The sequence below is a fragment of the Triturus cristatus genome, chromosome 2_1, assembly GCF_964204655.1.
Source record: "Triturus cristatus chromosome 2_1, aTriCri1.1, whole genome shotgun sequence".
In the NCBI taxonomy this organism is placed as follows: Eukaryota; Metazoa; Chordata; class Amphibia; order Caudata; family Salamandridae; genus Triturus; species Triturus cristatus.
Window position 1 is genome coordinate 498,429,225 of NC_140581.1, and position 14,768 is coordinate 498,443,992.

Genomic DNA, 14,768 nt, shown 5'->3' on the forward strand with positions numbered 1-14,768 from the left:
TAAAGTACTGCCATTGTATCATCAATCATTTTCACCACTGACGTAAGCAACCATTCCTCCGCCTAACGTCATACTATTTCCACTTAACAGAATTTCTGACAGAAATGCTCTGTTAAAGACGATTTTATTAATAACCCAAAGGTATTGCTAAATCTTAAACAAGCCATACTTTTGCTGAGGGACAAGCATCCTCAATAAGCATTATTTTACTTATGTTTGTTTGGTGGGCAGCTCTTTAGGTAGCACTCTCATATATGGTCAGAAAGAGATCTGTGAACTAGGAAAGGTGATTACTTTAGGATACAAGTTTTTGCAGCTTTGCTGCTTAAGAGTCCTGTGGTGCTTTTGTTCCTTGGTGAAACGGTTGTCAGACCAGTCTTCTTGCTTTATATGTCCTGTAGCTCAGTTAGTCCCTCAAAGAACTATATGTTTCATTTGAGTATGGACCTCCAAGGTAAGTCCTTCTAAATGCATCTTAAGTGGGTATTCAGCTTCACAGTATAATTCTGATGATTTCGTGGTGGGCAATAATTACAAGCACTCTGGCGTCTATTTAAGGGATTCTCTGGTCAGAACTGCAAATCTAAAAGACCCATTTTCCACCACATATGAAACTCAAAATTCAGGAGCCATATAATAATCAGAAAGGTACAGGTTTTCATAAAATCAATTTGCTCCCGAAAACACACAATGGTCTTAAATTATTTTCTGTATTTTCTGTCCAAATATCTTTTTATTGACCTTCAATTGTTCCTCATTGCTGAACACAATGGCAAGAAAATAATTATGAAGATGGGCGCAACATATAGACAAGATGCAGGATAAGAGATCATGCCGCTGCAGATGCTCAAATTCAACAAAAACACCCCCTACCACTTAGTAGTTATCTGGATTATGGACAGCATAGTAATCTACACCAGAATGAAAATGTATAAAAACATGTTTTTCAGTGTCTGGGATTGACTAATGTAGGTATTGTCTATTCCATGTGTTACTTATGAGCAATTACACCATCATCATCCATACAGGGAAGGAACTCTGACTAACATCTTTCCCAATTTAAACCAGTCGCTCCATACAATTTGAACACATTATTTTACATTAATTAGTGCAATACCTTCTCCGCTGTTCCTGAAGGTGATGAATTTCCCTCTGCTTCCTTCAACTCAGCGGCCTCATTTTTTCTAGAATGCTTAATCAAATGTGGGTTTGGCCTATGCTCGTGACTTTGCACTCCTCGGATTGATTTACGACTCTCAGCCTGGCCACTGGACCTAAAACAAACAAGATTAACATATCATTTACACATGCAATTTTCGATAGTCTGCTGGAAATAAATGGGATTTAAACACTGTTTTCACATTTTCATTTTGAAAAAATAAGCTATTAAGATTCACATTTGGAATTTATTTTTATTTTTTTTAATGTTTATCTTTATTTTACTAAATCTTCATTCACATCAATGCCTTTATATAGTCTTGATATTCTACATTTACGATAAGCACATAAATAAAAAACACACAGTAAACCTATTATATGGTTCCACATGGAGCTTTCAGATATAATTTCAATGCATTTAATCAGTGAACTAGGGCTGCAGTGCTTTGTCAGTGCACTAAAGCAACACATTAACGTCTATCTTTCAAGCACTGCAAAGACACCCAGAGACAACTAACAAGTGGAAGATACAACACTGTATCAGTCACTGGTGGAAGGGTTCACTTGATTGAGATGATATTGTGTCATATATCTCAGAATGCTGCAACAACTTAGATTATATTGCAATCAGTATCCGGTCGATCCCTGCATATAAACTAGTCCCTAGCCTAATCCTCCATAGTGGGAGGAGGATCTTTAGATACATGAATTGTGAGCGGCCTCTAAGTCAGTAGCAGAGAAAGTACCAATAAATCTAGCTCTTTGTAAACTCCCTAGAATACACAAGTAATTAGGTGAGGGAGTCAAGACATGTTTTTTCCAATTATTGCTACAATAGCATTCTCAACTTGTTTCTAAAACCCTCTATATATAGGCACCCCCACACCAACAAAGAAACTCAGCCTCAGGTGATCAACATGCCAACTGCACTTACATGTAGATATATTAAATCAAATGTCTCTAGAGTAAAGATAGTTGTGAAATTCTATAACGAGAGCTATTGGGTCTGCTACAACGAACGCCCAACCTTGCACTAAACAACAGATATCCAAGCTCTCTATACCAGGGTAAAATATCTAGGTAATATCACCTCTCTGAGCCTGTTAATACTTCTGCAGGTTCACAGTGTTATTGGGAAAGAGGTTCCGCCATGTGGAAATTCCAGTCAATTCTAGCATCTTCAAATGGCATGCCAGGGATATCTCCAAGAGATGAATACGGTGAGCACTGGAAGGAAATACTGAAGCCCTTGACGAGTGCAAGCTTTTGGTAACCTCCACGGTAAAGAAAGACGCTCGTCAGTAGACTCCTATTTGGGAAAATACTGAACCTATTTCATCACTTTCTTTCAGGGGCTAGTAGAAAATGTCTATACAAGATTATTGTCAATTATGTCAGCTAATGGAAAATTTAGCTAGTTTGATAACAATAGAAGCCAATTTTTCAAATAGTCTCCTAATTTTTTTTTTTTTTGTTGAAACATTTTTTATTGTTTTCATAGCAACAACACAGTACAAACCCGCTTCCTCCACGGCCAAAGAATGTTTAGTACACATAAAGTGACCAGCCAACAACCGGGAGAATGAGCTTCCGGCCCCTACCGGCCCTCCCCCTCCCTCCCCACCCCATGTCAGTGTGCCTCCTGTCTTTCACGTCGCTCCCGATGTGCCCCTTCCCTGCCATAAATCAGACATGGGTACTCGCCCTCCACTAGGAATCCCTGTCTTTCCCTTACACTGAGCCACAGCCTCGTTGCCAGCGATCACTACTACTCCCCTTCTACTCCCCATTCGCCACCTCCTCCTGCCCGCCAGATGTGTCCCCCTCTACCCCATTGTCAGCCATCAGCCCCTTCAAATAGTCTCCTAATATAATAGATTGTGTTTTATCTTCAAAAACTAGGTGGATTTGATGGCATATAATATTTACTCATAAATCAAAAAGAGGGGGACTAGGAGCCAGATTAAGGTCCAGTACCCATGCTCCTCACTTTAATTGACACATCTAATCAGTGTGGGTACTTGTTCCTATGTGGAGAGGGTACAGAAAGTGTTAAAGAAAAGGTGTGGTTGGAATAGATGGTTCCAGGGGAATCGTCCTTTTTTGGAAGAGTTGCCCTCACACACCCTTGTGGGTGTTATGCTTCATCATCGGGCATTTTGCTCCTCGTGGGGCCCCATTTTCTAAACCCTCTCCACAAAGGACCAAATACCCACACTGATTAGACATATAATATTCACTCCCATCTAGTGTTGTAGGATGAAAGTAGTGGTCTTCTTCATTATTAGGCAATTAATTTGACAAGAGGTAGGTGTGTACAAACACCTTTGGTAAGTATTTTGAATAGAGCTTATTTTAGATGCCCAATAAATAATCCAAGTGCTCGTAATAACAGTTTTTAAAAGCCCCCTCCCCCCCCCCCCCCAAAAAAAAGGAATGAATTTGAAGAGGGGAAGGTTCTTTTAATTGTGATGGGAGCGAATAGGTATCAATTCTAAGCTGTCATTATTAACTATTATGTTCCTCTCTTAATCTTGATGTTTTTTATATGTACTTTTGTGGCCCGCGATGTTAGCCTCTCATTGGTCTTTAATATGAATTTCATGTGATAAGGGGTTTCCACTCACGGAAGGATCGAACATGTATCATTTCAAGCTGTTGATTGTTTTGTTTTTATATTATGATGTATTTGATCTGCACTTTTATGGGATTTTTTTTATACCGAATAAAGTATATATATATATATATATATATATATATATATACATATACACATATATATATATATATACATATATATACCAACAAGGGGTCCCTCCTTCAGGAACACCACCGGGGCACTCATGGGTTTTCAAATTCCTTTTATTGCACCAAGCATGACGCGTTTCGTCTGCCAAGACTTTTTCAAATGCTGTTTGGTGAAAAAAGACCTGTGGCACCCAGGTGTTTAAATGCCTCATTAGGCTTCGCCTGCACAATGTTGAGCAAGAGAGGACTACACTTTCGACATGATCTCCTCTCTTTCTTTTTCGCCGCCATCTTTGAGTGTATATTCCTTTTATCACAGTCCCATAGTGGTATTTATTATTTTCAAAATAGTCAGACTTGTGTAGTACACCTCCATTTGGTAATGGGAAATACCTCGCAGGTCGCACCGTCAATAACCTACTGTGCAGTGTGTCTTTTGGAGCCTCAATGTTTGAAGTTGCAATCTCACAAACCCTTAAGCTCGCGGAACCATTTAAAGCTTAAAGCAGTGCCAAAATCTTATTTTGAATAATATGGAATAAAACTGACGTTTATTGATGGCTAAATCGACCTTATTCATCCGTAATTAATTTTTGGTCCCATGAATCACCTTTAGTATTCATTCAAGGTTCTCTTCCATTTCTCTAAATCTATGTAATCATTTGAAGGCTACTTGCTAAAATCTACATTTCTACAACTCTTTTTTCAAAATGCTATGTTCAAACTTAAAATATTGGGGGATTTCCTATTTCTCCTTCATGTGTGAATGGAGGAATCAATATTATACACATCTTTGTTCAAAAAGTCAGTATAAGCAACTAAATCCAAAGTGTGTGTTCAGATCAAATGATAAGAAAATTTAACTAGTGAGGTAAAGTACTTTGAGTCCATGATTTGACAGGGGAAGGCACTAACCCCTCTCTCCCCATTGGGGTTGCAGATAAGAGGTGGGAGCAAGAGTACAGTCACTGCCACCAGAAGAAGCTAAACAGGTGGGGGGAGCACAGAGATTTTGATCAGAGTTGGAAAGGGGGTGTTATGTGATAGGCTTTGGGTGAGGGACACCACCATTATAAATGCTCACGTTTTAACTTGGACTCTTGACACACATTTGCTTGCGCTTCCTTATATGAGATGATAATTCTCTGAAATAGGATTTGCTTGCACAAACACTTCTTCGCAGGCATATTACCAGGGCTTTGAACATTCTGTACCAGGCTTAATTTCACTGCACAAAATGTTTTTGTCTGTTGTCTGCTCTGCAACAGCCCTGTAAGGGTAAAATTAATCATTATGGCCTGACTAAAGGTCCGGCATGGTAACATGGATGACGTTTATCATATAAACAACACCAATCCTTTGTTTAAACAGAGGAGAATTTCGCTGTCATTGTCTAGGTCGGCCCATGTCGGAATTCCAGCCCAGCTGAATCCGATGGCCTGCTCTGCCCAAGAAAGGTCTCCCAGATGAAACATACCCACTGGTAACTGTGGAATTAGATCACCCAAAGGTTTTCTGGCAGACACGCACCCCCTAAGGCCACTAGTTTAGGAAGCGCTAGGTAGGAGTATAGAAATGATGAAATAGGTATGCATGTAGTCAATGTAACAGCACATTAGTTGAATTATCTTCTTTACCATTCTTGTAATGCTGATTACTCGGTTTTGAATCCTTCTATTGATCATTTGAGCACACATATTTTTCACATGAATCTTACAGCTTCAATAAATGTTTGAATTGGCAGTTTGAGTATTTCTTGTGTCACCCTATGGGAATGCATTCTTTTCTAAAAATACGGACTGATCTGTTTACATGATTTTCTTGAGGAGTCAGAGTTGTCATGGTCTGAGGTTGTACATACCATCCGGTACCTTGTAAGGTTAGAGGTGTACAAGGACTCCTCCTCAGCTAAGTAGGGAACCCCTATTTCTGGCTGTGGGTTGTTCACGCTTGAACCCATAAAACGATCATCCCACAATGCTACCTTATGTGAATTCCACATATTCAAATGGCTAATCTAGGACAAGGACAAGTGGCTTTACTACTAAAATGCATACATGCACTAACACAAATGTTCTTACAACATGGGCTCACCCTAACGAGTGGGGATGTTACCTTTGTGGTAGAGGCCCATGAAGCATACAGAACAGAGGTATTTTATTCATTGATCATATTCCCGTCAGCAAATGGCAACACAGGGAATTTTCACACATACACTGAAGCGCAAGTCCAAAACAACTATACACCATATGAGGATTCAGAAATCCCCTTGACATATCAGGAACACATGAATTGGTTCCTAGGTGCCCTACAACATACATTAGAAAATGTCAGACAAGGTCCCCTCAGTAATGAGGGACCAACATGGCCAATCTTAGCCAGTTATACACCTGATCCAGATATAGGAAACCTTACAGCTCCAGAGCCTCTTATATTACACACAGTTATAGTTACACTAGATAAAGGATTAATACAATTCGTTATGCGAACCATAACAGCAGCCCGTACAAGCTGCTCAACCACAATTGGCGATGCCTGGAAGTAGACCAGTGAGTATTAATGCAATTATTGATAAGATTCCAATTAGGCGGGATGAGATTCCGTTCTGGATTGCACAAAAAACGAATCAGCTTGAATTGGTTTCACATACAGGATCCAAAGAAAAACTGAATTCTCACAATACACCAGCCATTCGGGATGGTTTCCCTGGTGGAGGACTGCGTCACTTAGGGCACAGTCTTTGCTGCATGATGCAACAAAATTATTGCAGAAACCAATACATCTATCGGTTGGGATAATTTGGGAGCCAGACCTAACAAACCACAAATAAAGGATAACTTTGAAAAGGATAACCCGAAACAGGCACCAGAGTCCTCTAACAAAAAACACTGGAATAATAAGAATTTTAAAGAAAAGACTAAAACACTAAATCTCCTCAACAGCAATCATTTGAAAAGCACTATAACTTGCGTAACCGTGATACAATTAAACAGCCTGATGGGTATCAGGATTCTGATAACTGGTCCTTCTCATTCCTTTCAGCAATCATTCGAAAAACGCTTGGAGAGAGGACAACAATCAGAGCGCAGTTCAGAGGAATACGTGAAATCGAAGAAAGACTCACAACGCTCCTCTGATTTCATGATTAAAAAAAAGAAAAAATTCCACAGCAAAAACCTTAATTTAAAAAGAAGAAAGTGGCTGGATAAGGATTAAACATGCCGAGAATATTGAATGGGCAGTGGGCTTTGACTGCTGGACAGTGCGGCAGAAGTAACGATAATTTGCCAGAACATTATAGTGTGTCTGGCGGCAGTAGCAATGAGTGACTAAGTAGAGCTGGGAACATCGAGCCAGTGATAAGTATCCCATGTCAATTATATGAGTTACAGCTCCAGATGCAGGGGGATATACCACATACGGTTAAGTTCTCTTTTGGCTGAACTGGTCATTCGGCTAAGACATTTCCATGGCTGAAAAAGATTGGCCACCCGAGTTTGTTAGTAACGTCCCACTAGGAGAAACAGTGATATAAGCAGCTTTTTCCAACCTCGTTTTAGAATCAGTAAAATACACCTATACCAAGGAGTGGGCCCTAGCACAAGCTCCGGAGTTATACGGCAACCATGTGGGTTGGGATGAAGACCCCCTTATCACATCATACCCATAAGGTCCAGCTCACAAGTACAATGTCCCATTAAACATGAAGCAAAACAACAGACTAGAGAAATACACACAAACAACTTGAATATATGGGTGTTATAGAAAGTTGCAACTCACCAAGGAACAATCCTATGTTTCCAGTAATGAAACTAGTTCCTATCGCTTAGTCTTAGACAATAGACAGTTGAACAGTGCTGCGCGAACATTTGCAGTCCAAAAAGCGTAAGGCGCAGTACTAATGAGCAACATAGTGACCAAAAAATACCAAACCACATTAGACATATCAAATGGATTTTTCTGCCAAAACATAGCACCTAAAATCAGGTATCAGACTTAATTTGCAGCCTTCGGCTCTTAAAAACAATGTTGTTAATTGCCACAAGGTTATAAGATTAGTCCCAGGTACATCACAACTGAACTATTACAAGACTTTGACGACAAAACATTGGGCTATGTTGATGACATATACTTAACTGATGATCACTTAGTAGCACATTTGGCCAGTGTAGATCGCACAATTCTAGGATTTGCTCAAATGGGCTTCAAGTTCAATTTAAGAATAGCCTATCTCAGTTTTCTGTTTTCAGGATAAGAGTTGTCAAGTGAAGGCAAGTCTGGCAACACATTTCTTAGAGAAGTGTGCACTTTTACAACCTACAAACATAATGAAAATACTCCAATCAATATTGGGTTTTCTACATTTTAGCAGAGCACACATACGGGTAAAACCGTTTTATTATTTCATTCGTCTGCACTTTTCAAGCTCACATAGGACACCACAACATGCAGAGATCTTGCTTTCAGTACCAGCTGACATGTTCGCTTCAAAACACTTACATACACATATTTACACCACAAATTGGTGATCCAGGTAAACACCAGGACCTCAGGTTAAAGATATGTCACTAGTCAACAATCAATTGGCAACCAGGCATAGAAAAAGACCACAGGCGCTCAAGAAACAGTCTCGGGAGGTAGTTGTCCTGTAGTAATTATGGTGCTCAGGTGAGTAAGGGTCGGTTGCCAATTCCACCCCAAAAGTCCCTTCAAAGAAGAGAGAAGAAATTCTATACAAATCCTCTCTGAGCACTCACATGTCACATTCAATGAGGGAGACACTGACCAATTGCATATAAAGTGCACTTTTACACAAATGCAGAAATGTGTTTTGTACCGACAGAAAAAATACTGACGGCAGTACAGACTGCTGTAGTGAAAGAAAGATCAATAGCTCAAGCAAGACTAATAATTGTCGTGGCCCAGATTCCAGCCTTAGAGGCTGTCACAAAGGCCAGCGTCCCCAACACGAAAGTGTTACATCAAAGATGGATACAATGGGCCAATTTGATAACAGCAACAGATGTAGATTATGTCTTTGACGCTACACTGCAAACATAAGCATATCTTAATTGTGAACATGAATATCCTTTGCTCAGTGATATAATGCTTCTAGATCAGTGAGATTTCATAATCAATACTGATTATTTTTGCCCAGCCTGCAGTTGGAACAAAACATCAATACTCCGCCGCTTGCACAGCGGATAAGGGTAAAATGAGGAGTGGAGAATTCCATCTTCATAAAACATACATGCAGTCACACATGCAATCACTAGGTGCCTGCATTGCACAACTGGCTAAAGTGAAATCTCTAATTCGGGTACTTGAGAATACAGATCCTAAGTTCCCCACACTTAAAGTGTGTGATTCATATTATTGTGTTCAGTCTTACAATTAGTACCTACACTATTGGAGCCAGAATGGATTCAGTGATTCTAAAGAGAACACTAGCAAACATAAAATGCTTAATGACCAAGTGGTTATGTTATGTTAACCAACTTGTAGAATGCAGAGATTACCCAAAGGGGTTTTGTCGCTAGCCATGTGAGCAAAGGTGAGTGAGAAAGAAAATTGATTGACAAGCCACATCTTTAGGTGCTTCCTGAATTGGAGTAGAGAGGGGGCTGACCTTATGGAGAGCGGGAGGAGATTCCAAGATTTGGAAGCTCTCACCTCAAAACTGTTTACTCCCCATTCAGCTTTTTTAAATCTCAGGGAATTGACTTTAAAAGAGCCTGATGATCTTAGGTTTATGGTAGGAATATACCAGGTTAAGGCTTTTTTCAGGAAGGTCGGTCCAGAGTTGTGAAGGGCTCTGTAGGTGAGACACAGTGCATTGAACTCAATTCTATTTTTGACCTTCAACCAGTGGAGGTCTTTCAGCGCAAGAGAAACCGACTGGTGTCTAGGCAATCCTTGTAACAATCTTGCAGCAGAGTTCTGGAGTACTTGCAGTTTGTTCAGGTATTGGGCTTGCAGGCCAATGTGAAGACCATTGCAATAGTCTATTTTAGATAGTATACGCGTAGAAATAACAGACTTTCTATCAGCAGTAGGGAGAAAGATTAGTATTTTCTTAAGGATTCTTAGAGTATTGTAGGAAGAAGAGACCACAGCGTTGATTTGTTTGCCTAACTTTAGGAGATCATCTTTTGACTTTGCTAGTAGGATTAGGGAGGCATGCCGTTTCTGCAGGCCAGCAAGGCGCTGACCAGAATTTTGAACTGTTATCAAACAAAATCACCTCGGTTTTCCCAGCATTAAGCTTGAGACAATGTTTTTCTCATCCAGGTGTTGATGCATCTCATACAATTTTGGATGCGATGACTTGTCTCAGCGGAGGTGTTAAAGGCGGAGAGCACGATTTGCGTGTCGTTCGTATAGGAGGTCAAAGCGAAGTCGAAGGATTGGACCAATGGGGCCAGTTCCGCAACATACACATTGAAAAGTGTGGGGCTAAGCAAAGATCCCTGGGGAACTCCACAGGGTAAACAAAAGGGATTGGATGAGAAAGCATCAATATTGATTGTATTCTCCCTATCTGATAAAAAAAGAAGAGTAGTTTTTTTATTGGAAAGAAAAAAACAAAATGATTACAGTGACTCATCAACATCACACATTGTGAGTTATTACAAAGCAATCTCAGCCTATGTGGCACAAGTATATAGCAACTCTTCCAGATGTATAACGGTAGTACCGGCCAAGGGCCCAAAATTCTCACACCGCCTCCCACATAACATTAACCATTAATAGCATTACATCACTTATTGACACATCAGGAAGGAGACAACGCCTCCCTCCAAATTATCAAGGTTAAACAAGGCCTTCATCTTTAGCCTCTCACGTTTCTTTTCCAACTAGGTACTGCTGGTAAAGACCCCAAAAACTCTTAGGGCAGCTCTGAGGAGGCAACAAGTCTTTATACAATTCAGATTGCGTGTTACAGTACACCATATCTTCAGACCAGTCAGTTACTGATGGCGCCGGGCTACGCGCCCAGCGCATCGCAATCCTGCGCTTGGCAATGCCTATTAATCATTGCACATCTTTCTGCAGTTTCCCAGTGTACCCCAGTAACGCCAGCAGCAGGTCCAATGGCAGTGAAAGGCCCGTGATTTCACTCAGTGTTTGAAAAATCTGTTCCCATTACTTCGCTATCACTGAGCATGTCCAGGCTATTTGCAAGAACTCGACCGAACAACGCTCACAGTCTGAGGAATCTCGAAGACCATTTAGAAACAGCCTCTCCAGTGTATAATAAATTCCGTTGAGGAACTTAAAGAGGATAAGGCGTACCGTTTAAGGAGACATGCTGTGTAACCTTGCAAAAGTACCGCCAAGTAGTGTCATCAATTGTCACCCCCAAGTCAGTCTGCCATTCCAATCTAGCTTTAGTGTAGTGGCTTCTGCTATAGTCCTGCGTATATCATAGATAATAGAGACAATCTTTCTAGGGGAACGCAAAAGGTGAGAGAGATACTAACTTAGGAGGTTGCGACATGTCCTAGTCCAGTAACTTACACAGTGCATGCCTCATCCTGTGAAAGTGAACTAGAGCTAGTGGCGTATATTTGTGCCTCTTGATCTCAAGCTCAGCCCATCCGCGGGCTTTTCCCTCAGAGAACAGGTCACCAATCTTGGTGATATCATGTGTCGCAAGGGCCTGCACCACCCCCCTTTCACCACCGATCAGCAGCCTTTTACACCACTATCGGAATCAGGGGAAGTACAGGACCGTGCTCACCTGTCTCTTCAATAGATTTTGCCAGGTATGCACTACAGAGTTGACAGAGTCTAGAATACTAGTCCTCCTGGAGGGAGCCTGAAACAATAATAACGGAAGAGGAGCAGGCGCCGCCGCCACCTTTTCAATCAGCAGGTGCGGAGGGCCAGTTTCACCGTGAATCTAGTGGAAAGAGTGGGAGCCCTCTGCCACTCTGCAATATACCTCTAGATCTGGAGCCCCCATAGAGTATGGCAACGTGAGAACATCCCATTTGACACATGGCTGTTTTCCTGCCCAGGCCAATCTCACCAACAGAGAGCAAATTATCTTAAACATATGCCCAGGGAGCACCATCGGGATGTTTAAGAATAAGAATAAAAATCTGGGGAGCAACACTATCTTCATAAGGGATATGCGCCCCAATAAGGACAAGGGAAGGCGTATCCATCGATCTACATCCTCCTCTAGACTAGCAATTGCTTTGGCATAGTTTTCACAAAGAGCCAGCTCTGAGTCTTTATGGACCTAGATGCCTAGTTAGCAGACCGGGTCTGAAGTTCACTGAAGGGGGTAGTCTAGATCGATGGGCACCATGGCTGGAGTTAGGGGAAAAATTGTCGATTTAGCCCAACTGATCTTAAGTGCAGATAGTTCCCCGTCCCGCACCACCTCGTCTAGGATCGGGGACAAATTAGATCCCGTATCTCTGGCATACAGAAGAACGTTGTTTGCGTAGGCTGACACAACAAGGTTATATTTAGGTAATCTAATCCCCCTGTGGCAGTGGTATTCCCTTAGGGAGCATGCAAGAGGTTCAGCCACTAAGGCATATAGCAGTGGGGACAGCGGGCAACCCTGCCGGATGCCCCTCGATATTTTGATAGGGGCTGTTACTATGTCACCAACTCGTTTCCTAGTAACAGGGGAGTTATACAGCACTGCTATCAATTTAAGAAAAACGTCTCCAACCCTCATGCGTCTCAGCACAGCATACATAAAGGTCCATTCTACAGAAACGAAGGCCTTTTCTGCATCCAAAAAGACGGCAGCCACTTTAATCTCAGGCTTAACATGTTGTATCGCACCGTACACAGTTCTCCGATTGTATGACAAATTATGCTCCAGCACAAATTCCGACTGCTCCGGTCCAACCTGAGTCGGCACCAGCGGGGCGAGTCGATTACCCAATATTTTTGCAAAGAGCTTAGTATCAACATTCAGGAGCGACAAGGGCCTAAAGGACGAACATTTGTTCAGAATTTTACTTGGTTTTTATAATGTTACTATGAGAGCTTCCCTCATTGAGGGGGACATTATCCCATTCTCGTCCATCTCTTCAAAAAGAGTGATCAGATGCGGGATGAGAAGCTTCTTGAACTCTTTTTAAAATGCCACAGTTAGGCCGTCCAGCCCTGGCGCACTTCCGACTCGCATTGCGTTGAGTGCAGCTAACACCTTGCTGGAGTCTAATGGGTACATTAGATGCTCCCTATGCTTGTTAAACATCATGGCATCTGAATATGTTCTAGATACTCCAGAATCACTGCCGCATCCGACTCGGTCCTAGTGCGATACAACTCTGAATAATATTGGCTAAATCTACCTGCAACCTCAGTAGGTTCGCTCAGCAACTCCCCGCCTGCAGCTCGCTATTCCGTCACACTCTCCGTCTCCCTCTTGCTGCGCAGCTAGCACTGCGCCCGGTCGCTCTCCTTCTCCATATGTCCTTGCAACTGCATACTTCCCCATATGCTTTACCTCACTACCTGCGACCTCATGGTACTCTTCCAGAGCTTCCTTCAAGTTTTGCATCGCACGGGAGTCACCTCCATCGAGAACCGCCTGCTCTAAATCAGTCAAATTGTTCCTCTAGAACAGTCAATCACCTTCTAATTGATCGGAGGACACCCGAATGCTTAGACATAGCCACCCCCCTAATGAAAACTTTAAACTTCTCCCAGATAGTGAAAAACCGCCGGACGGAACAAATATTTGTATCGAAAAAGCTTTCTATGGCTTCAGCTAATTCAGACTCAAAAACGCTATCCATCAGGGAGTATGGAGGAAATCGCCATGTGAAGGGAGTGGGCGTCCTCCTCGGGCTCTCGATGTCCAATATTATTGGGAAGTGATCAGAAAATGAGCGGGGGAGTATTGTGCAGGCACGCACCTGCGGAAACAGGGATCTCGAGATGAACTATCTCTTGTGTGTAGGTCGTGTGGGGCCGAATAATGGGTGAAACCCCCCAACTACCGGGGAGCTTTCTCTCCAGACATCTAAAAGATCCAGCTGAGTAGCAGCATCGCATATAGCTCTGGCCGCGGACGAAAGGTGACAAACCATGCCCCTGGAATGGTCCAGCGACGGCTCCATAACACAGCTTAAATTACCCCCCCAACAGCAGCGGCAAATCAACGTTTGCACGCATATGATCAAGCAACTCATGATAAAACTGTGGATTGCCATAGATAGGCCGGTAAACATTGACTATACGCAAGTCAAATCCCTTCCCAATACACCTCGAAATCACATACCTGCCACCTGGGTCGGCCTTAAGGGCCTCTAGCACAATCTCTGGTCTCGGGTTAACTCAGGTGAATACCCCTCGTGTGTGTAGTGAACCCCGGAGCATGGAAGAGGCCGTGCAATCGTCTGCGCGTGAGCATATTACTGCCAATGGGTCAATGGGTCTCTTGCACTAGGGCGATATCAATCTCGCGTCGCATTAGGTATGCAGCTACCTTACGCAGTTTTCTAAAATCATTGAGTTCCCTAATGTTCCAGGTTAGCAGACGAACTCTGTTACCGCTACTCTGTGCCATGTGGTAAATAAAAATTCCTTTACCGGGACTGAATTTGATACAGAAACATTATAAAATAGCTCGGTAAAATGAGAGGCAGAATCCGTGATATTAGAGTTTCGGAATGGGCTTTATTCCAATAATCGATTATAATCGGATGCTTCAAGTTCCATCACCACGGGGGTTCAGGAAGTGAAGTACATACTTTATTGACAAGAAGTAACTTTTATAGTACATACATTATAATGAAGTGAATACAGTAGGCGTAACAATTGATAAGGACATTGACGTTTGGTCTGCGTAACCGAAAATGGGTGTAATAATGAGTAAAAAG

General features: G+C 42.0%; 1 protein-coding gene across 4 annotated transcripts in view; it reads right to left on the bottom strand.

Moving 5' to 3' along the window:
* Window positions 1-14,768, bottom strand: part of BDP1 (BDP1 general transcription factor IIIB subunit) — a 1,439,438-nt gene that overhangs the window by 1,040,796 nt on the left and 383,874 nt on the right. For all 4 annotated transcript variants that reach the window (XM_085632357.1, XM_085632359.1, XM_085632358.1 and 1 more), the window contains exon 14: window positions 1,118-1,274. In XM_085632357.1, coding sequence (XP_085488483.1) covers window positions 1,118-1,274 — 157 coding nt within the window. The remainder of the gene's footprint in view (window positions 1-1,117; window positions 1,275-14,768) is intronic.